Genomic DNA, 23,494 nt, shown 5'->3' with positions numbered 1-23,494 from the left:
TGGGGGGGTGGGGGGCGGGGGGGGAATGAGGGCATTATCTGCCACTAATTCTTTTTAACCAGAATTTTTTCTCCTCTCAAAAGCAGCTCTTTATTCCTTATGTTAAAATCTTACAAATTTAAAAGCCCTCAAAATTCCCAGATGGAGTGAATTAAAGTTCCAGGTGGAGCACACAACTCAGTGACTTCACCCTACCCACTACCCTGTTCTTGAGGTTTAGCAGTTTAGCTTAGGCTTCTGAAAAATTGAAAATTAAAATCCACAGTCACTAACATGTCTTTATGTACACTGAATGAATTTAATTTTGAACGAGGATCCTTAATGTTTCAGTCATTGTATGTTGTATAGGAATAACCACCATAAGCAGGCATCCAGTTTCATCATCTTAGTCTCCATGACCTTTGGCAATCACACAAAGCAGAGTTCTCAATCATGCAGGTGAAGGCAAAGTTAAGTGACAAATTTTAGCTCTGCGTTATGGGAGCCTGAGTGCGTGCCATTGTCCTGTACACGCTGACGGAAGAGGAAGGGGAATGCCTTCTTGAAGGATTTGCGGAAACTGTCTCCCATGAATGCATAGACAATGGGGTTGAGAGAAGAGTTGGCATATGACATGCAATTGGCCCATGTCTTGATCTTGTAGGTCGCATAGTTGGCCTGGAAGTGATGATAGAAGCCCTGAAAGAGCAAGTAGAACTGGATGGGACCCCAGCAAATGGTGAACAGCAGCACAATCACTACAACCATCTTGGAAATCTTGGCCCTCATGGCGGCTGAACGCTCTGACAGATGTTGCACCTGCTGAGATTGAAGAGAAGAGGATACATGGCCTACCCAGAGTTAAGAAGGGTATGTCTTATCCTGCACTCCTTCTGAAGAGCTCAGGTGGTGTGCATATGTCCTTACTTCTCCATTTTTTCCCTTACAACAACCCTGTGAGGTAGGTCAGGCTGGTAGCACAATTCATCTCCAGTTTGGGTAAGAAAGAGAATCTAGTCAGGTAGAGCAGAAGTCTGGGTTTAAGGAAGAAGGCAATTGCAATTGCTATGTTACTGCTGAACTGGAATTCATATGTAAATTTGACTCATTCAGACTTGGATTGAATAGAGACTATGAAGGCAGTTACTAAAAGTAACTGCCTTCAGGCATTCTATTCAGATTCTGCCATGGAGGGGAGGGGTCATACCCAGTCTGGATTGTGCATTCCACCTCTTTCATGAACTTATTTACATTTACATGACCCTTGTTCCCTGCACCCTCTCCCCACTCCCATCACCACCTTTATATCTCTGGCCAGCTTCTTCATACCCTCCATGCATCTGACGAAGAGATCTGTGGCTCTCAAAAGCTTATGCTACAATAAAGTTAGTGTTAAAGGTGCTACTGGACTCTTTGCTATTTTGCTACTGCAGACTGACATGGCTAACTCCTCTGGATCTACATTAGCACAAAATCTCAGTATCCAGTGTCAAATTCTCATATTTTGGGTGAGAGCAGAGAAGTTCTCTCTATCCACTTTCCCACATCATTAATAATGTTATAAACCTCTGTCATCTCTCCCCCTGCATAGTCATCTTTTTTTAAGACTGAAGAGTTCTAACTTCTTTAGCCTTTCCTCACAGGGAAGGTGCTCCCATACCTTGATCCTTTTCATTGCCCTTCCTGAATACACACATTTCTGCTCATCCAGTCCTGACAGAACTTCTTTTCACTAGAAGCACACCATATCTGGGCTGCTGAAGCAGAGGCTCAATCGTGAATGGAACAGGGTCAACCTTCCATAACTGTCCTCCACTTTTTTATTTATTGAGAAAATGCAGGGCTGGAACACAGTGGAACGGTGTTCCAGAACCTCTTGAAAATGAACACATGGCTGGTGGCCCCGCCCCCTGATCTCCAGAAAGAGGGGAGTTTAGATTGCCAATCTAAATTCCCCTCTCTCTGGAGATCAGGGGGCGGGGCCACCAGCCATGTGATCATTTTCACCAAGGGCGATTCCCCCTTGTTCCAGCTGACCCAAAGTGATGTCATTGGCCCTGGGAATGTGCACACACTTTGCGTGCGCACATGTGGTACCGAGGCACCACCTCCCACCAAGGGTTGCCCCCTGTGCTGGCAACCCACTGAGTTCCACCACCTCTTTTCCCAGAAAAAAAGCCCTGAGAAAATGTATATGTCACCTCTCCAGAGACTTGCTGAGGGAAACTCATAACTAAATCAACAAAACCAAACAAACCATTAATAGCAAGCTAAGGCATAAAAACAATATAAAACAAACAATGAGCAGCCTGAAATGATATTCATTAAACAGTACTTAGGCTAGAAGCAGATCATTAAAGTTATCAGTTAAAAGCCTGGATAAAATTTTTGCCTGGTACCCAAAGGAGAGAAAGGTAGGTTCCCCGCAAGTCTCAAGAAGGAAAGCACTGTAAAGGCAAGGCACCACCACTGAAAAAGTCCTGTCTCTACTCACCACCTGCCTGACCTTCAGAAAGCAGGGCTTGAGAAGAGGATCTTCTTAACTGCTGGACTGGGCAGTATGGAAGGATGCACTCCCACCTACCTGATAGTCATGGTCAATGGGCTCTACCACAGGATTCCCAATGCGCTTGAGCATGATGGAATAGCAGAGGCATATGGTGAACAGAGGCAATAGATATACAGCCAGGAAAGTATACAGAATAAAACTGCGCTCCTGGCTCTTGCTGGTGAAGGCTTCAATACAATAGGTGCGCAGGCCATACCAGTAGCCAACCTCAGTGCGATGGTATATAGCCATAGGCAGTGAGAGAATGAAGGAACCTGGAGGTCAAAGACAGAGAATTCAAAGCCCTCAAGGACAAAGCACCATTGTGTCACCTGCAGAGGTCAAAACCAAAGCTGAACTTGGGGGCAAAGTGAAGAACTGTCTTCATTCCGATATTGTGTGATATTACTGTTAAGACCAGGAATTAGTAGCGACACATTGTGGAGAACTTATTACAGGATTCTATATGGGTTTACGGGGCAAATCCTGGAAAGCAAGATGGACAGGTTAGGGTTTAGGTCCAACTCTGGCTCCTTCACATGAAACTCCTGTCTCAGCCCTCTAGCTATGTATGCATAGCTCTTGCGGGGCACACTCACCAATCCAGATCGCAAAACTGACAGCCATGGCTACATGAGGGGTTCGGTAACGTAAGGACTGCAGTGGATACAGCGTAGCATAGCAACGGTCCACACTCATTGCCATCAGAGTGATGCAGGTGGCCTGTACTGTCACCTGTTGAGAAAACAAGGGCAATAGTGAAGGGCTGGAAATCAAGTTAGCTATGTATACCTTTGAAGTCAGCCCCTCCTTCCATAAGACATAAGTACATTTGCATAAGGCATACCCACAGCTACTTATATAATCACATCTCTGTACACTGAAATATCACACAGATTCTTCCGCCACTTAAGCTCACCTGCTGCAAATAGTTGACAAATTTGCACATGAAGTCCCCAAAAACCCAGCTGGGCAAGGGATAGAGTGTGGCAGTGAAGGGGACACAGCAGACTAAGAATATGATGTCAGTGGTAGCCAGGTTTGCTGCAAGAGACATAGAGATTATATCAGTATAAGACTAACGCTGGCTGTCTGCCATACTCCTCAGCTTAAAGATGGAGTCCTATTGCATCATCTAGCATTCCAACCAACATAGACCTTGGAGTGGCAATAGGATGGATCCAACCCATCCTCCAAGTAGCCTTAAGACTACTTAAGAGCCTTAAGTTGGAGGAAGGCTCTGAGTCCTGAGCCTGGAAGAAGCCTTTCAACTTTGCTCAGTGGAGTAAGGAGGACAGGGGTAGGATATTCCCCAATATGTCCTGAATACAACAGAATAACGATGTGGTTAAAATCAGTATGGGAGGGAAGTTGGCATGGCATAGCCTGATATTGTCAGATATTGGAAGCTAAGCAGGGTTGGTACTTGGATGGGAGACCACCAAAGAAGACTCTGCAGAGGAAAGCAATGGCAAACCATTTCTGCTTCTCACTTGCCCTGAAAGTCCCTTGCTGGAGCCTCCATAAATTGGTTGTGAGTGACTTGATGGAAAATATGTAAGTAAAACCAGCACTCTTGTTGCATTACAATTCAGTTTAGTTTCATTCCTATCCCGGTAATAATCTTTGTATATTTCACAAACGTATGTGCTTCCTTTTCTCTGCATTATGCACTCAAGGACTTAAAAGTTTCTTATAAAATAACACTGTTTGTGCAATTGCACCTAGGTTCCCATGCACATCCCAGTACATTTCATGCAATGTACAAAAAACTGAACCCTGCAATGGGACTGCGAAGCAGCCAGATTCAGCTTTCGGCAAAACAAATTCAGAGATTGATTAAGCAAGAGAAAATGCTCAGAGGTGTGACCGGAATAATGTACATTTGGCCTTATCTTTCAGAAAGAAAAGATCCCTCCATCTGTATGCTATACTTAGCACAAAAGTTGGCTATGCACATTTTGGTTGCTCAAGGAAATGGAAAATGGGTGACCATGTAAAGCCTTCCCCTTTGGGACTCTCCACTGGACAACAACATGATGGCCCCTCAGGGAAGCAACTCTGTAGTTCAGTCCAGCTCCAGCCGATGAATTGGAGATGCTTTCCAAGAACTTTTCCCCTTGACGGAGACAAAGGCAGTGCTGAAGCTCAGAGGTGGTGCCATTCAAGCAAGGCTGGATAGAATTTCTTAACACATTTCAATGAATGGGGCTCATTTCGTACACAGGCAAGGAAGAAAAGGGAGAGAATCCTCTCACTACCAAAGAGATAGTATGCATGTAGATATTCTCATTGTGTACCATTAGTGCTAAAGTAATATCTACTTCTGGAACACAGCCTCTATCTTTAACTGTTTGATGTGTACAATATTTGCTCTTTTGAAAAAAAAAGGCACAAAATCTATCACTGCTAATACTTTATGAGTACTGAGATTATGAACATGGTAATAATGCAGTTAAATCTTTTATGATTAAAAACTCTAGGAAGACAGACAGGATATAAATATAATAAAATTGCAAATATATATTTAGTTATTTCTATCCTGCACTTCTGCCAAGAAGGTCAGAACAGCATTGTTCTTTCTTCCTCCATTATACTCTCACAACAATCCTGTGAGGTAGGATAGGTTGAAAGTGTGTTATTGGCCCAAGGTCAAGCTTCTGTGGCAGAGCAGGGATTTGAAACTGGGTCTCCCAGATTCTAGTCTGATACTCTGACCAATGTATACTATGTGAAATACATTCATTAATATTTGTGGTATCTTCTAGTTGGCAGAAAAAAATTACATTTCTTTGAAGTTAAAACAAACTTGCCTGTTTTTATCTGACAGGTAACTGAGAACATGCAGGAAACTAAAATTCTCTCCTTGCTGTAGCAAATTAGCATGAAAGGATATAAACCCAGGGACTGAGCTAGCAGGAAGTTATGGGCTTCTGTTATTCATCCATACCTGTATAACGAAGCAATTATAGAACAGGTATGTTTTAATCAGGTGTCTGTAAGATCAACAAATGCAATCAAGGCAAATCTTAAGAGATAAGCGGCCAGCTCCAATATTAGAAAACACTGTCTACTGAACGGCATATCATAGCATGAATCCTTTAAGAATGAAATAAACTTGAAGAAACAGGTATTATGCTCTCAATTCACTATCATATTAGTTTTCAATCACCTTTTGTTCCATCAGGGTTGTATATTACAAATGACTGTCAGTGACAATGAAAAGGGTTATAAATGCCAGGGATAGAAATACTTTGCTATAAAATTCTAAGCCAAGTTACGCCTTTCTAAGCACATTGACTTAGATAGATACAACTCTATTTAGGATTACACTGTATGATTAAAAAACCTGACTGGGAACAAAGGGCACAATCTGACATATTTAGTAAGAGTCAAAGATGGAAATCAATGATGGGGGCTGCAGATCAGGACAAAATAGCTGGGCTGGAAGACATCTGGTTCTCTTTTCACCCGTTTAATGGGTGCTGTAGTTTAGAGTTTGGGGACCAGAAGTGCCAATGGTCAGAAAGGTAAGAAGCTACAGAGCAACCCTAAAAATAAGGATAGGAGGCAGGTAAAGGTGGATGGTTCACTCACCAATGTAGAAGTTGGTAGCCGTGCGCATCTGGCGGTGCTTGCTGATGACATAGATGACCAATGAGTTCCCAACCAGACCAAGCAGCATGATGAGGGCATAGAAGAGGGGCACAAGCCATGCATCGGTCAGAAAGGGGGGAGAGGTATCCTCTCCACTGTTGTTAAAGATCCACAAGTGCATCCCACCCTCGAGGATACCTGTGCTGGGCTTGGCACTGCCTGGCCAGGGTGTAGGATCTGCCGTCCAGCTGGGCCAGGCCTCTGAATGCAAAGGCTCAGCATCCATTCTGAATGGAGTACCAAGGCATCTCCTGTCAACAGCCAGAAATGTGCCACCTGTCCCTCTGAAAAGCCTGGCTGGAAAGTCTCTGTCTTAGAAACACAAAATTGGTAGGAAGGTGCTGTAGCTACTTATGCCCAAGGGGTGTGCAATCTCTTCTATAGTCCTGGTAGAAATTGAGCTGACTGGCAAATTTGGGGCAATCCCCCATAGACTTTAGGACTTAAGACAAACTTGGACTGACAGAAAGGACAATTAAACTGCTTCCTCCACTATCTGCTCCCTCTGTCCTTAGTAGCAAATGATGCTGCTGTGGGAGCAGAGATGGGGTTGGTAGACCAGCCGGACAGTACCTTTTGTGCCAGTGATGATCCCATATCCATTGTGATCTTTTGTCTTCCAAGGCTTTTGGAATCTTCCCCTTGCGCCAGAACAAAGTCCTCCTTATTGACTCCACAACATGCTGAGAACTCTTCCCTTTCTTTCCAGGCTGACCTTTCTGCCATGAAGAGGGAGGGGCTACTGTGCCAGCTCCTTCTTTTCCTCCAGCCTCCTTTAGTGCATCTCAGGACTCACCATGACTGATGCTGGGCTCTGAACACTGAAGAGACACTAGGCAAGCAGAGCAAGCCGAACTTAATGATGAGAGGTGGAAGAGGCAGCTCTGATTGGCTCTCACGGATGCTGTTTGTAACTGTGTGAGGGAGAGGACCAAGGATGCAGCAAATGTACATTAGACGGCCCATCCGAACGGTGTATATTTTCATTCCAGCACCATCTCCCTTGTATACAGGCTCACAAACAACACTCTTGATATAGAGAGAAGAACCAGGGAGATTACAGACCAGATTCCTGGGTTCTCTCTGAAGCTCAGCTGGGGGAGTGGTACATATTTGTTAAAGCATGTGGCTTGCTACCAGAATTATTCTTTACTATTGTTTTCCTTAATGGTATTGGCTGGCTCCTGTTCTCTCTCTTCCATGTAACTGTCCTGAGACAGAAATCGCAAGCCTTTCTCTTTCATCAGAGCTGATTCACCACAACAGCAGCTCCTTGTCTGATTTTCTTGTCCTACAGAATATTTAACTCTTTGACAGTTATATGAGAAACCAAGTTGCTGAATTACTGGTTTTTCTTTTCCAACATTTACCATTTTGAAAACTTTCTATTAGGATCAAATACACTGCTGTGAAAAATAAAAACTGAGGGAAAACTTTTTTTAAAAAAAGACAAAAAGCTGAGGGAAACATATTTTTAGGAAGGGGAAAATCCTTGCTAGAATTTTTTTCTTTAAAAATTCTGACGGCAAAACACAGTGAAGATTGATATTTACACTGACATTTTAAGACTGACATTTTAAAGATTTTTAAGATAATTATTTTCTGACATTTCCTGGTAAATCTGAGGAGGCTCCTTGATTAATGAACAAACTGCATCCTCCTTTTCATTCTTCATCATGATAGGGCAACATTTACATGACTGGCATGTACGTGTCTACTCCAACCCCTGTGGGAGGGGGAATAATTTCTGATACTTATAAGTAGAGCTCAAAGCTAACTAACTAACTGCCCTCAGTAAATGACTAAATTTTATTATTTTATCATTTACCAATAAAGAACAGTATTTATCATGGCTTGCTTATAAATGTCAAAAATAGATTGTGACTCAATCAATTTGATGTAACTTTTAAATATATCAGCATGTCTTCAATAAATGTAACCCCCCCCCCAAAATTTCTGTCATTTACCAATCAATATCTATATTAACCATAGCAGACCAGAACTGTTAAGATATGAGTTGCCTATATTTCTTATAATTTAGTTTCACATTAAAGGAGCTCTCTTATCTTGAATGATATTTTATTCCGAATCTTGACTGTGATTTCTTCTTACTCCCTGCCAGCGCCACCACCACAGCTGCCTGCCACTAATAACTTTCTCATTCTGCTTTTATGAACTGTTCTGATATGATGATAAGTCTTTTCTTCCTTTTGTAGCAGCTTTCATACTGGTTACTGCAGGTATCTGCTTAGGGCTGAAAGGAGTACTCTAGAGAGCGGGTTGGAAATGTACTTTCAGAATTATAATGATTCCCCTCTCCTGTCAACCAATACTACAGTTAAACAAAAACAGTGTTTCTGATCGGTCCTGTAGCACCAGGCTGACATTCCTGCTTCCCCCTCACTGCCTTTTCAAATAACAAAACACCAACAGCATGTGTGTGTATGTCAAGCCATTTCAGCAGTTGTAATGAGAGGGGAGAATAAGAATGCCTCAGCCTACTGTGCTGTGTGGACCTGATCAGGATGTGGCCCTCACACTTTAAGTCGCTTTAAATTGGAAGACTCAGGGACACCATCAATTTGGCCTTAATGCCAACTCTAACCATCAGCTGTACCTCGTAGTATCACATGAGCACTATACATCAGGTTATCCCATTTAAATCATAATAGCAGCTCTCTGCCGGAAATTAAAGAGATGGATATTGGCCCAAAACAATACACTGAGATCATGACTGAGCAATGATTTGAATAACAATCTCTCTGATCTTGTCTAACACTACTGTTTCCTGTTTTTTTTATTTGTCTGAAATATACATTTTATCTCACCCTTCCTCCAAGATGCACCAGGTGCTATGAGTCTCCTTTCACTATTTTCATTCTCATAACAACTCTGTGAGGTAGATTATGCTGAGAAATAACTGACCAAGAACACCTAGGGAGCTTTTTGGCTAACTGGGGGTTTGAATCTGGGTCTCCTTGATACTCTAACCACTACACCACACTGATACCTAGGGAAGATCTTTTTCTGGATTAAAATTGGAGGCATACTCCAGTTTGTGATGGATAGATGCCAATTTAGTGACCTTTGATTTTGGTTCTTCTGATACTTCTATCCTTGTGAACAACAGAGTGGCTTGCATGTTATTTTATTTTCCTTTCTGGATGTCACTAAGAAGCGTTCTTTGTTTTAATTACATATTCTTTGTGGAGAATCGAGGCTAGAAGTGTCTGGTTGTTATGGAATAACACTGAAAAAAACTGAGACAATCTTCTAAAATGAAGACTGTATAAGAAGTGGAATCTTAGTGGGGGCTTGAGGGGAGGGGAAGATGCAAACAGATGTATAAAGAGAGAACTCTGGCTGCTGTGTTTTGTAGACATGCATATGTACATTCCTTCAAGTAAATATTTTGAAAATGTCTGTCTTGAATCCAGTTTTTTTATGTCAGAACAAGCATTCTATCTGGAATGGTTCCTCTCTTTGCTAGAACAGATTAAGCACGAATAGTCCAGATAACTGACTTTTCCTTTTAAAAGAGGTCTCTTTTGGCAACTGTGCCTCCTTGGAAGGCATATTTATGATCCCGAATTCAAATAGATATAGGCATTGTTTGGATCAACAATGGGCAGAGATTCTCCAAGCCACAGTGGGGATAGTCAGCTAACATTGTTTCTGGACACACCAACCTCCCTTTTGCCCCTGCTTTCTGGACAATTGTGACGCTTCTGGGATTTCAGTCTAGCTGTCAGCTGTGGCATGGGCATTATCAAGGAATCCCAGTATGTCTCAACTCCTTCCCTCGGTACAATTTCACTGTCGATGCCCCAACAGAGAGAGGAAGAATCAGTGCTACACAGAACTCCCTGATCCTGGAAATGGCTTGCATATGCATTCACTATAGTGGCTTAATTTTTTTAAACACGACTTCAGCCCCTCTCACTATGCATTCATTGGCTTTGGCACACAGTTTGGGAATTACTGCTCTGTCTACTGCATCATATTAGACTAACACAGTGAAGAAAAAGGGATGTCTTTATCAAGACTCATAGAGACTGACGGGGCCATTCCCTGTTATATGAATAACAAATGACTTCATCATAGATAATTTATTTGTGCCAGGACAGCAGAAGACAAGCTCCCTATTCGTCAAAGATCATACCCAATAGACTTGGCAAATTCACATTTTAACTAGGCTGCTCCCCATGCAAAGCAGCCATTTGTGCTGAATGAACACAACAGCACCGCACCAGCCCAGACCACAGATTTCAGGTGTGTTCACTAAGCATGTGTAGCTGCTTGGCACAGATAGCAAGCTAGTTTAAAGAAAACATTATGCAAATGTGAAGTACCACAGGTGAGGTCTTTTGCCTTGCTAGCATCACACTGAAATCACCCCATAGCTCAGTAATGTGATGATTTTTCCCCAGTATCTTCAGTTTTATTAATAGGAATTTTATTAATAGAAAATTACATAGTACTTATCCCCAGGAGGAAGCATCTCTTGTCTCTTTAATGCTTCTGGAGGGGTTTGCATGGTTGGACTGGCTGATATAAAAATATCAAAGTGTTTTTTAATTTGCATTATATCACAAAATCAATTTTGCAGAGGGATGAATGCCTCTCTCCTTTGAGGTCTTGTCAATATCATCTCCTTCACTGGTGAATAAGCACCACAGTCTTTTTATTCTTTTTCCTCTCTATGATCTGTTTGAAAGAACTTTTCATAGGCCTCTTATTACAAATATCACAGTGACACACAGCAGAGAAGCACCATAGACACAGCAGTGCAAAAAGGTAGAGAAATAGACATATTTATAATAAAGAATAGGGGTAGATAAAAGGATGCCTAAAGTGCAGAGATGGGAAAGGGAGAAGGGAATGAAATGGAAGGGAAGAAAACCGCATTATACTTTCCTATCTTTAGTTTCTTCCTTTCTCTCTTTCCAGAGATTTATTATGATGATGGGCTTTTTCTTGCTCCTTTTCTTTCTCATACTAATTTAGTGCCAGGATGTATAAATAAGTACCAGTTGAGGATGGTGTCACAACTGTTGCTCAACAACCCATAAACATGTATGGCCAGAATTAGAATAGTCTCTTCTACCTTTTGCTTTCAAATGTTAGGCCCAATTTAAAGAGTCCAAGTATGACCCAACTCTGTACTAGGGTTGTGAATAACAGAACAAATGAGCCAAATATACACACATGAATCACTGGTTCAGTCCTTTAAAGCAGCTTCTGGAACAGCAGAACAAAATAAGGAAACAAGACTGCAATGATTCCCTACACCAAAAAGTTTGTGTGTTTCGTTTCGGTTCCTACAGCAGCAGCACAGGCAGGCCAGGCAGGCAGTGTGGGTAGCAGCCCACAGCATCTTGTTTTCCTTATGGCAAGTCTGCACACAGCCATCCCAAGAGGAGGGACTGAGCCACCCTTAGCGTTAATCCTGTTGGCAGAAATGGGGATGTGTGTGGTGCACATGACTCATCATGAGTGCATTTGTCCCAGGCAGTTTCCCTGCCAATCGGGTCATTGAAGGAGATGAGCACTGACACACACACCCCACCTGTATGCCCATAGGCTTTGGAAACATCCATTCAATTTAACTCCATTGGAGGGGGGACACTCCTTATCATAGGAATGCAACTACAAAGCACAGGAAACCACGGCATCAGCAAGCAACAGCAGGACGCAAAGGTGATTTATTGCCAATATCATAAAACAGGAGTAAAAAAAATTCACTGTGCTGGTTGGCAATAAAGCACTGTCTTGCGTGGGTGCTGGGCTGCTAGGCTGTCACCACTGCTTGCCAGCCAGTTTCCCACCATTGTGTACACCCTTTGGGATCCGTTATTATTGCGTGTGTTTTGAGCTGAAGGAGAAACTCATTGGACTTTGTTCTAGGAGGGGTGAATGTGCAGCTTTTGCTTGATTAAACATGAATAAAGCCTCTTTTCCCTAGCCCTTCCCCTGTAAAAAACAGTGTGTGCATGCGCAGCCCCGACACTTGCCTTGATGCCTTTCCCACCCCCAAGCATTCTCCAGGGTCCATGACTGATCCCCATTGCAGTCATGTGTTTGCTCAAACCCAATGGGTCAGTCAATGATTTGGAGGGAGGAGTGTTTTCCAAATGGTTTTGATGCTATTAAGTGCAAAAACAGCTGCTCCAGAGCCTCATTTTCCCCAACTCACTTGAGAAGAACAACATGCATTTGTGCATGTGTGGCTAACGCCCCCCCCCCACCTTGCACTCATGTAATGGGCCAAAACTCATGAAAACAAACACACACAAATGGATCAGATCTGAGCTAGTACCGGCCCACGCAAAACGAACCAATAATGGGATGGAATTAGTCCGGATTAGGAACCCTCTGAATGAAACCAAAACAGAAAATTTCTCAGGGCACACCCTACTCTGTACCATCAATTAAATGCCATACTGAACTTTGAGTTTGTCTCACTTCCGCTTTTCTAAATCTGAGTCTTGGCAAATGAATAATCAATCCTAAACATACATGCCAAAATACCTGCTGGATATATTAATAATATAACTTTCCTTCAACACTGGCGTAGCTTCTTATTTTATAGCATGGCACTAATGTTACCGTTGTTACTAGCCCATCCTAAGCACTTATTTTCTGGCCCAGTGAACTGAACATCTGTAGCATATATGCAAGCAAAGGAACAGAGCACCTGCTTGCCCTGCTGAGCCTAGTGGCGCCTCTTAAAACTCAGCATCTATGGCACCCTTGTGGGGAAACATTCAGCAATCGGACCTGAATTTCCTTCTGTGTCTTTTCCAGATGGCTTTGGTGAATAATGCTCACCCTATCTGTGAATAGGATGTTCCAGGGTGTTTTAACAGTTCCCCTGTGGGCTGATTGAAAATTTATGAAATAGGAAGGCAATGGTCCAAGTTTTCACGAGATAGTTAAACAGCACTGATTAAAGTCCTTGTGAAGGGCAAACACTTCAGCTTCCGAAGATCTAACAACCTGTGCAAGATTGGTTTTACTAATGAGAGTAGCTCTTTTGGCAAGAAGAACAAGATTTAATATGAACGACACAGACAGAGCTGCCTTCTGTAAAAGTCATCACTTAAATAACAACAAATCAACCTCCTAATTTTAAATTGAAGTCCACTAAATCTATTTTCCTTGCAAGGATGGCCAGGCCAGGGCCATCTTCCAGGTATCTCAAGAGTTCAGAGCCAGAGTGAAGCGAGAGGACTACCTACCAGGCAAACAGAAATCTATTCATCAGTCACAACAGCTTTGGGGACTACTTTGAGGAGATCAGAGTGAAGGAGGCTCTCTGTTATTGCATGCCATAACTAACTATTGAGTTATGATGATCAGGGCAACCCTAAACCACTGAAATAAATTAATCTTGCCTCTTACTTCAGTGACACATGGATTTTAGCCCAAGACTACTGTGAAATGCCCCCTATGATGTCATATTAAACCAGGGCTCAGCAAATGCCTGGCTCTAGGGTACCATGGTACCCCAAAATTTTATTGTGGTACCCAGGGCTCATTTCGAGGGGGAACACACAGGAACGCAGTTTTGGCAGTTCCCCAAAGAGGTCAGATGTCAGGTGGCCCCGCCTGACCATTTGGGGCCCCTTTTCAGCCATTTTCAGCCCCTTTTTGCCGTTTTGAGCCCAATTTCGGCCCTGAATGGCCAGGATTGGGTCCAAAACAGCCAGAATAGGTGATGCCAGGGTGTGTGGCATATGAAAATCAGTTTTACCAACGACACACTTCCGGTGATGGCAAAAGGCGTGGGGATATGTATGCTAATGAGTTATGCTAATGAGTTCCTCAAGCTCTTTTTCTATGAAATGACCCCTGGTGGTACCTAGTATTTTCAGTTATCACTTATTGTAACAGCCTCTTGGTGATTCTCAGTGGAAGTACAAAACTTATTTATGTGAGGTTAGTTTTTTGTTGTGACAACAAGCAGGATTACCCAGTATTTATTTATATGCTACAACACTTCTGCTATATGACAAGAAAATGTGAAGAGTTTTTGATAGGTTTTGTATTAGGTTTTGTGCTAGCCATCACTAGAAAGTACAGCTATTAAAATATGCATCCATGGAGGCCAAAAAATACAAGAGGGCAGTTAAGCCCTTTGTTTGACAAACACACTTGTGAGACAAACATAGACAAGGTAAAGAAAAAATCATCAGGTCAGCCATAAAAAACATTGTTTGTTAAGTGGTTTGCTATCTTAGGTCAATACAGCTATAGGCGAGGAAATGTTTTGTGGGTAAGCCTCTGTTGTGTGACTTTGTCACCGTGACTAACCAATGTACAGGTCATCAGGAAGTAATTCTTTACAAGCCCAGGCAAATGAATATGCAAAACCACTACTATAAAAAATTGATCCATTTAAAGCCAAGAAAATGGAGGCATGAGATCTAGTGCCTATTAGTAGCCACAGTTTTCTTGTGTCATTTCTGGAACCTGATTCAAAAATGGGCATCGGCCCTTGTGTGTCCCATACCCTGCATTTGCTGGAGCAATTTTTCTCATCTTGTGCAGAGTGCCCTTCTCTTGCCATTATCTCTCCAGTCTGTCCTTGGGCACCTGGGACAGCAGATCATGTAGCTTTAAGACATGCTTGAATACCAGCAGCTCTGGCCTGATCTATGAAGCATGGGAGCCTCTGAATTTAAAGCCTATGAATCCTATCCTGGAACCAAATTAAAACTCGGTTAAGGAAGTAAAAGCTCAGAGGTTATTCTTAAGAAAGAGGAAGATTTCCAAATGTAAGAAGAGGTCTATATGCTGAGAAGGTGATTTGCTAAGTTGTAGTTAAAACTGGGACACAGTTATTAGAAGACCCTTGGGTAAGTATATAGAAACAAGAGAGAGATTAAGCAATTTGTGATTAAACCGGCCTAGAGTTCAAAGTCCAGTCTTGGGGATCCCTCTTCACAGATATCTAAAAAACAAGAAACTTGTGCAAAGTAATTTGCACAATTTGATCAAAAACTGCTGCTTGAAACAATATACAAAGATATTCTGGAAGAGAATGAAACAGGAATAGTTAGCAAAACTTGCTTTAAAAGTTTTTCACATGTACCTATGAAAGTAACATTTTGATCAGAGGTGACCAGAATATGCACAGAAGGACAATCACAGGGCAATGATGTTATAGAACTTTTTGTCTATCCACGGTGAACTCAAACCAACACACAAATAGCCCAGGGACCAATAATTCAGTGAAACCACTATAAATACCAAAAATGAAAAATAGTATAATTCTAAACAATGAAACAGTGAAATATAGCTTTAAGTATAACTACAAGTAACCATCTCAGTGGAAAAAGCACAGAGACCAGTCTTAGTCAATTTCACTAGACCAAGCCTCCCAAGACCAAAATCACAGCGCTGAAAGTATAGTTAGTCCATCAATCTGTGAATTCTCAAGTACTTTCCAAAATTCAGACGTCCGTGTAGTCCAGAAGTCGTCCGCTATGTAGCAGTAGACAATGTGAAAACAATAAGGTGGACAGTGGTCTTCTAAAGCAGTTCTGGTGTAGAGAGGATCTTAGGCAGATGTATCCCAGGAACCAGCCCGGTCCCGGGTCGGCCCAACAAGCAGCCAGCAAGATTAATTCATTTAGCTTGTTTCATCTAGCCATGATTTCATCAGGAGCCACAGTCAAAGCCACCAAAGTCCCTCAACAGAAATGGCAAAACAATTCTTAAGTGCAGTTTATTCTTAGCACGGCAAGGTCAGTAAAGATGGCTGTCATTGGCCGTCATCTGCAGGTTTATTCAAACCTGTGTCTGGAGTCACAAGTTGCACATGGGTACAACCTCCGGGAAATGAGACTGGAAATTACTCTCATATTAAATGAATAGGTGCCTGCCTTCTGCCTAAGAGGTCAAGTGTGGCTGTTTTCAGTGCCCAGAAATAGGAGATGACATGGGTGGCCTCCCACGGATGCAGTGCAGACTCTCCTTGTAGGGTTGCCAGCCTCCAGGTGGTGGCTGGAGATCTCCTGGAATTACAACTGATCTCCAGGCCATAGAGATCAGTTCCCCTGGAGAAAATGGCTGTTTTGGAGGGTGGACTCCATGGCATTATACCCTGCTGTGGTCCATTCCTTTCCCAAATTCTGTCCTCTCCATGCTCCACCCCTCAAATCTCCAGGAATTTCCCAACCTGGAGCTGGCAACCATAACTCTATGTCATTATACCTTACTGAAGTCCCTGTCCTCCCTAAATCCCACCCTCTCCAGGTTCCCCTCCATATCTCCAAGAATCTCCCAATCTGGAGCTGGCAACCTTAACTCTATGGCATGATACTTTGATGAAAACCCTCTCCTCCTCAGCTGTGTAAAAAGCTGTCTGCTTTTTAAAAAATCCGTTGCTTTGGAGCATTTCTACTTCCACCCGTGCTAGATTACTGAGGGGTGTTTCCTTCCCTTTCAAAGAGCCCAAGAGTACAAAAAGTGCAACACTGCCCCACGGCAATGCTCCGCTCGACTCCAGGGTAGGACCACACACAATGGAAAGCCCAGCGCAGCCACGAGAGACCCACAAAGCACAGGGCGCTTGTCAGTTGCGCTCTGGTCCAAGGAAGCCCATGAGCTTGGGTTGCCTGGGTGCAGGGCTGGAGTGGAGGAGCGCTGGGAAGGGGAAGCGCCCGTGCCTGGTCTCCACGCCCAGGACAGGAAGGCCGTTTCCACACGGCTTACCTTTGCTCATAACGACCCCTAAGATTGCGCAAAAAGCACAGAAGATCGCATTTTCTCGCACGAGTTTTGCATGACATCGCATGATGTCGCGCAAATCTTGCGCGAGAAAACACGATCTTCCGCATTTTTTGCGTTATCTTACGGGTCGTTACGAGCAAAGGTAAGCCGTGTGGAAACTGCCGAAATCTCCTGTGCCAACTGGCCACGCCTGCTGCTTCGCTGCCCGGCGTGCCCTCATAGGCGGGGAGGCTCCCTTCTGCCTCCAGCTGGGGATAAGCACTTGAGGGAGTGGCAGTAGAGGCAGCCCCTCCCCAGGCACCACGTGATTACTTTCGAGAGGTCCCAGAACTGCGTCCCACTGTGTTCTGGCAGAAAAAAAGCCCTGATGTTACTGCAAAAACAGCTGAAATGATAGCCATGTAACAAACATTATTTCTGGCCATTGGCCTACCTAGTAGAGAGAGCACATAGAACAAAAGCCCTGCAGTGAAAGGATGTGATTCTCCTTCATGCCAGAATGAGGAAAGGGCATCGTACTAATTAAACAAGCATTCATATCCCCATTTGCCAGCTTCACTGTTTAAGACTGGTTTGCTGGAAAGAGCATCTATTGCAATTATTGCCTACAGTTCTGGTGAAGCTATTAATTTCTCAACACCACTAGCTGCCGGTATAGGCTAATACTCCAATGTGCATTCACCTGGCCATTTAGCTTGATATCATAGGGTCTAACACAGGAAACATCCTAATCATAAAAGTGTTCACTTTTACACATGATACTTCTCACATTAACATGGGGAGGGGTCATAGCTGTAAGACCAGGGCCCTTTCCTTTCATCATCAATAAAGGCAAACATAATTTTTGGTTTCCAACATCGCTTCTACATTGATAATACTTCTCACTGGGACTTGTTGTCCTGTATCTGTAACGTTTTCACTGCTCTGAACTGTGGCCCTGTACTCTTTGGCCATAAGCAGTTATAAGTGGCATCACCGATTACAGACAGGGAAACTCCTGTATCCACTTCCATAGTTGGAAGGGGTAACTTTCACTTGCATTGGTTTTTCCCTGTGGCTTTAAAAAACAACATTAGACAGTGATCTGGATGAGGCTGGTCAGGCCTGATTTAGATACAGGTGTGCCAAAAAGAAGCCTTGAGTGTCTAGTTAGCTTTCTTGTAGCAAATCATTTAAGTCCTGGCAAGAGGTACACCACAGATAACGTCCTAGGTTCATTACCGAGTACTGTACACAAGTAATACAATTATGGAGTCTCTGCTTCCATTTTAAGTCTTTATTATTACAAAATAAGTATTCAATATTCTTGATATCAACTCAAACAATAGAAAATTATACCATCAATTATAACTTAGTAGATCATTAAAGAAGAGCAATTACATGAGTCCAAAAAAGTATCTTACCCGAAGATATGAGGGTCATGGACAAGGAGCGTCTCCAAAGAAGAAGCTCATGATTAGTTTAGCTTGTCATATTTATTCAGAACCTTTTCTTAACAATAGCTGCTTCTGATACTCAAATTCTTGGCTAACATTTTATCTTTATGCTTTCATATACCAAACAAGATTATCCACATTTGAAATATCTTCCTGAAACATATAACAATAGCTAGTCCATTCTTGCTATTTTTTGTATTAACAAAGTCTATGTAGAATCAATGATTACAAGTTTCTCATACATCTGAATTTCTTCCAGTGTAACTATCCTCAAATAATGTTGCCAACCTCGGTGAAGTTATATATTCCTGCCATTCTCAGATACTCCCTGTACCTGGGCCATGGTATATTGTATGCATTAGTATGTGTTAGATGGCTCTTCTAATCTACAGATGGCAAACTGTGTAACTATTATTTTATTCCCCTCTCCAAGGTTGTTTTATTCTAGGCCTCTAGACTCCCTTTGTGGTCTATTTAGTTATGGAGATGGGCTACCCTGCATAGACGTCTTAAAAGCTCCTGCCTTTTCCCCAGGCAAAAACAGTGTGGAGGGGAGACATTCCCCATTTCTGCTGCTCCCTGTGGGGTTGTGTGTGCACGCACGTGCATCAGCAGAAATGGGAAAATCCTCCCCCCTCCCTAGGGTTGCCAGGCCCCCTCAATCTCCCAGTGCGGGATCGGGGGCTAGCTCTTACCTCTCTTTTGATGGGGAGGGGGCGTGTGCGCGAACGCTCCCACAAAGCGCGATGAAGGCACTTCTGGGAAGTGATGTCATCACACTGCCCCCCACAGTGCCCCCACGTTCCATAGGGGCTCGCGTTGGGGGCTGCTGTGGAGCACAGGAATGCTCCTGCACTCCGCAGTGGCCCAAAACGTGCCCACGGATCAGGTCCATTTTGAGGCGCTGCAGAGTGCAGGAGTGCTCCTGCGCTCCGCAGCACCTCAAAACGGGCCCATTTTAGCACAGAGTGGGCCCATTTTGAGCTGCTGTGGAGCGCAGGAGTGCTCCTGCGCGCCACAGCACCCCAAAACAGGCCCAATCCGTGCCAAAACGGGCCCGATTCACAGCTGTTTTGGCATGGATCGGGCCTGTTTTGGGGTGCTGTGGCGCACAGGAGTGCTCCCGCGTTCCACAGCAGCTCAAAATTGGCCCACTCTGGGCCAAAATGGGCCCATTTTGAGGCGCTGCGGAGCGCCTCAAAATGGGCCTGATCCGCGGGTGCATGCAGATCCACAGGGGAGCGCGCACAGAGGGTGTGCACCCCCCCCAGTTGGCCAGGTAAGTGGGGCCGGGGTGTGGGGGGTGAGGGCGGGGGTCTGGCACCCCTACCCCTCCCCTACGCTGGATTTGCACAGAGAAAAAAGGTTGGAGGAAAGGCTGGAGCTTTCTCTCCCTCAACAGCAGCTTTCCAAGCCTGTTTGTGATGCCCCCTTTTAAAAAAAAATAGAAGCCATTCCCTAGAGTTGCTGTGTGACTGTGCAGAACATGAGTTGGCTTCATGGCGAACCTGTAAAAAAAGTAATGTCTATTTTGGCTGTCAGAGACTGAGAACCGTGCCCTGCAAAGAATGGACATTTTAAAGAAGCATTCTGTTATCAAGCTGCATGGTGATATAGTGATTAATGCATTGCTGTAATTCAGGCAAAGAGGTTTCAATCTCCATGTGGCTGATTAAAGTCATCCTGCCCCATCACAGATGGGTCCAAGCAATGATCACAGTGCAGTGAAAGCAGAGATTGGCAGTATATTCAAAGTGAACAGATCTATCCTTGCCATCTAGTTTAGGACAAGGTTTTGCTTACCCATGTATTACTGCCCTTTTCACTCTATATCTGTGGCACAGATGCCACTGAAGCATGATTCCTTTTGAGTAATGGGTAAACTTTGGACCAAATGGGGAGGAGATCACACCAGCATGAGAGCAGAACCAGTATGAGCTTCTCCCATGAAGCCCAGGGATACATGGAAGGGAGGCTGCATTGCACAGCAAACTTAAAAGGAGTTTATCCCCACAACTGTTGCAGCTTTTGCAAAGAGAATCCTGCCATCCCAGCCAGTGGCTTAAGCCACTTAGGCTGGTGGCAGTTGTTTGCCTCCCTGGATGGATGGAGGCAGAGTGACGAGCCCTTCATATGGGGCTTAGCGGCTGGGGGCGGAGCTTCGTGGTGGTAGCTCGCCTCTCCGCCCCCAGAGCTCAGTCTCGCCTCGTGCTCGGTGGGAGCAAGACCCAGGTGTTGCTTCCCCGGCACGAGGCCCAGGAGTACTCTAGCATTTGAGCCTGTTCGGGCTTGAGAGTTGGGCTCGGTTCTGCGAGGGAGGACTGCTCGTCTTGGTTTGTGAGGAGAATTGGTCAGCCGATCTCCCGAGCCGCTTTTTGCACCGCACCACTTTGTTTGAGCGGCTGCACATTTTCGCCTCTGTACCGAGCCGTGTAGGCTCGCTTCGAGGGGGGGGGAGTTGTTTTCCCGCCCGTTTTCCCCTTTGCCCGGCCGTGCGTCGGCCGGGGTCAAAGTGGTTATAGTTTGCGGGAGGGGGGAGGCTTCAGAGTGTGCCGGTTCCAGCCCGGGGACGGGTGCCATGCGTGGCCCTTGGGCCCCGGCGCACAAGCGGTTCTTGGCTTGCGGGCATGTCCCTGCGGGTTTCATTCCCATGCGTTTCCCGCCCCACGGCTGGTGTGATGCATTTGCTGGACCTGCACTGAGCCCTGGCCGGGTTCCATTTGCTGGCAGCCGCTACGGCACCTGACACCGTGGTGCTTTAGTGGCGCGGTGTGTTAAGTGAGGGCTTTTCATTGTGCCAGTTTGTTCTGCAGACGTTACTGCGCCGCATCTGCGGGCCTGGCTTGACAGCCTGGTTGGGACGCTGCTCGCTTGCCTGTTCCCCCCCCCCACCTTGTTGGCCCGGATATCCCCCGTTCAGCCATCCCCCCTTTTTTTGCCACTAGTGGGGGGTATTAGGCAGCTGGTGGGTGATTGTAGGTAGCAGCCTCTGGGGATAATTTGGCCGTTGGAGGGCATTGGCGGCCATCCTAGGTGTTAGTCAGAGGCGGCCATTTTGTGTTGTGGACAGTGTGGTGGGCTGCCGCCAGGTTGGGCCCTTATATTGATTACTGTCTTAATCGATCGCTCTGCTATTGAGAGCTGGCTCAGGGTACACAGGCTCGTCTTAGTCTTGGGGTTCCCGGCATAGCCAATTGGGTGTGGGGTTGGAAAGCGTGGCACCTTAATCTGGAGAGCCGAGTTTGATTCCCACTCCTCCTCTTGAGGTAGTTGGGTGACTTAGGATTGGCCACAGCCCACTAGAGCTCTCTCAGCCTCACCCATGTCACGGGGTGTTGTTTTTAGTCTGTGGTTAGGATTAGGTGATTGTGTGCCTTAGTGGTTAGCTAGTGAAAGATGGGGCCGAAGAAGGGTGTAGGCAATTCTAAGGGCAAACAGCCTGCCCCACGCCCCCCCAAGAGGACAGCGGTAGCCCTGTCTTCAGATGAGGAGGAGGGGGGCCCCATGAGGCGTGATATTTTGGCCAGGATTGCCATTTTGGAACAGGCTAGGGCTGTGGCTGCCCCAGTGGCTGGTCCTGCGAATAAAAGGCCTGTGCATGCAGCGTCTAAAGCAGCATCCATTAATGATATTCTTTCTCGTTTAGCTGCTTTGGAGGGGACTTCCGGCGGCAGTGCTTCGGTTCAGACAGCGTCGGATAGTGGTCTCATCATTGAAGAAGAAACAGAGGAGTCATCAGCGCCTGTGATGGAAGGGAACTGGCCAGATGAGGCGGGGCAAGTCGCTCTGGTGGTGCAGCCTCCTGAGAATGAGGGTAAGTTAAATTGGCTCCCACACACTGGCTCGTGGCCCTGGCCTCAAGCGAGCCAGGCTACACAACACTCCGCATATACGCAAGTGGGCCCCTCAGGAGGGTCAGCGACCATTGGTAGAGCTGCTGACTGGGCACAATTGCCAGGTCAGTTACCAGGGCAGGTGCCCGGGTCCCCAGGTTGGGTTTCTTCTCCTGCTCAGTCCCAGATGGGAATGGGGCTTGTGCCACCTTGGGGAACCTATTTTGGGACATCTTGGTCTAATTATGGGGTGATGCCTTTCAGGGCCCTGCCATTTGGTGATACGGCCATGCCCCTCGGCGAACACTTTACCCCAGCAACAAGGGAGAAGATTTTGCGTGGGGAATACATAGATGTCTTTACCGTTCTCTTCAGGGACCTGGAGAAGAAGGATAAAGAGGACATGGAAGACAGGGTTAAGGAGCACCTTAAGCGCCGCAAGATAGACAGGACCTGGGCCAATTGGCTGCCAGGTTTTCTAATCTATGCGGGAGTAATAGCAAGGGTACAACCTTGGAGGGCGGCCCCGCTGTTTCAGTATATGGACATCATATACAGAGCTCATACTGAATTCGCCGGTGCAGCTTGGCTGCAGTACGACGAAGAGTTCAGGATGAGAGCCACCCTTAACCCAGCATTACTGTGGGATCAAATTCATCAGCACTTATGGTTGCAGCTGATGACGCCGGCAAAATCCAGTGGCGGGGATCATTCAGACAGCGGGCACATCATGCAGCGATCCTCATCGGGTTCGCTGGGTTCTTCCTATGGTGCTTCTGGCCCCAGCACCTTTGCGGGGCAGTCGGTTCAGCCCCAGCTGCTTTGCTTTGAATTTACCTCGCGGGGTCCCTGCAGCCGAAAGAACTGCCATTATGGACACGAATGCCCGATCTATAGGGGGCCACACGCTCTTAAGAGACAGAAACTGTTTGGGAAGAAAGAGGGTGGTCCCGGTGGGCAGCAAGGTCCTGGAAAAGGGCCCCAGCCCAATAAAAGTGAGGATACTTGAAGCCATGTTGGCAGGTTACCCTAGGCGGGCGGACGCCCAGTTTTTGTTGGAGAGTTTCACGGTGGGTTTTCATATTCCTTTTCAGGGGCCTAGAACTTCCTTCATGTCATCCAATTTGCGTTCTGTGGTTGGCATGGAGGACGTAGTAGAATGTGATGAGGGCAGGGTTTTGGGCCCTTTCCCCTCCCCTCCAGTGCCTCATTTGCGGGTCTCCCCCGTGGGGGTAGTGCCGAAAAAGGCAGCTGGCAAATTTAGGCTGATTCACCATCTGTCTTACCCCAGGGGTGGCTCC

At 45.3% G+C, this 23,494-nt stretch overlaps 1 protein-coding gene across 1 annotated transcript; it reads right to left on the bottom strand.

Moving 5' to 3' along the window:
- Window positions 1-450: 450 nt before the first annotated feature.
- On the bottom strand, window positions 451-6,410 carry LOC129329260 (G-protein coupled receptor 54-like). Its single transcript, XM_054978743.1, has 5 exons — window positions 6,125-6,410; window positions 3,447-3,571; window positions 3,127-3,262; window positions 2,564-2,802; window positions 451-798 (listed from the first exon to the last, which is right to left on the bottom strand). The coding sequence occupies exons 1-5, from the start codon at window positions 6,408-6,410 to the stop codon at window positions 451-453; spliced, it is 1,134 nt and encodes a 377-aa protein (XP_054834718.1).
- Window positions 6,411-23,494: the final 17,084 nt, after the last annotated feature.

The sequence above is a fragment of the Eublepharis macularius genome, chromosome 4 (assembly GCF_028583425.1).
Source record: "Eublepharis macularius isolate TG4126 chromosome 4, MPM_Emac_v1.0, whole genome shotgun sequence".
Taxonomy (NCBI): Eukaryota; Metazoa; Chordata; class Lepidosauria; order Squamata; family Eublepharidae; genus Eublepharis; species Eublepharis macularius.
The sequence above is the reverse complement of the archived record's forward strand: the minus strand, read 5'-3'. Positions and strand labels throughout refer to the sequence as shown.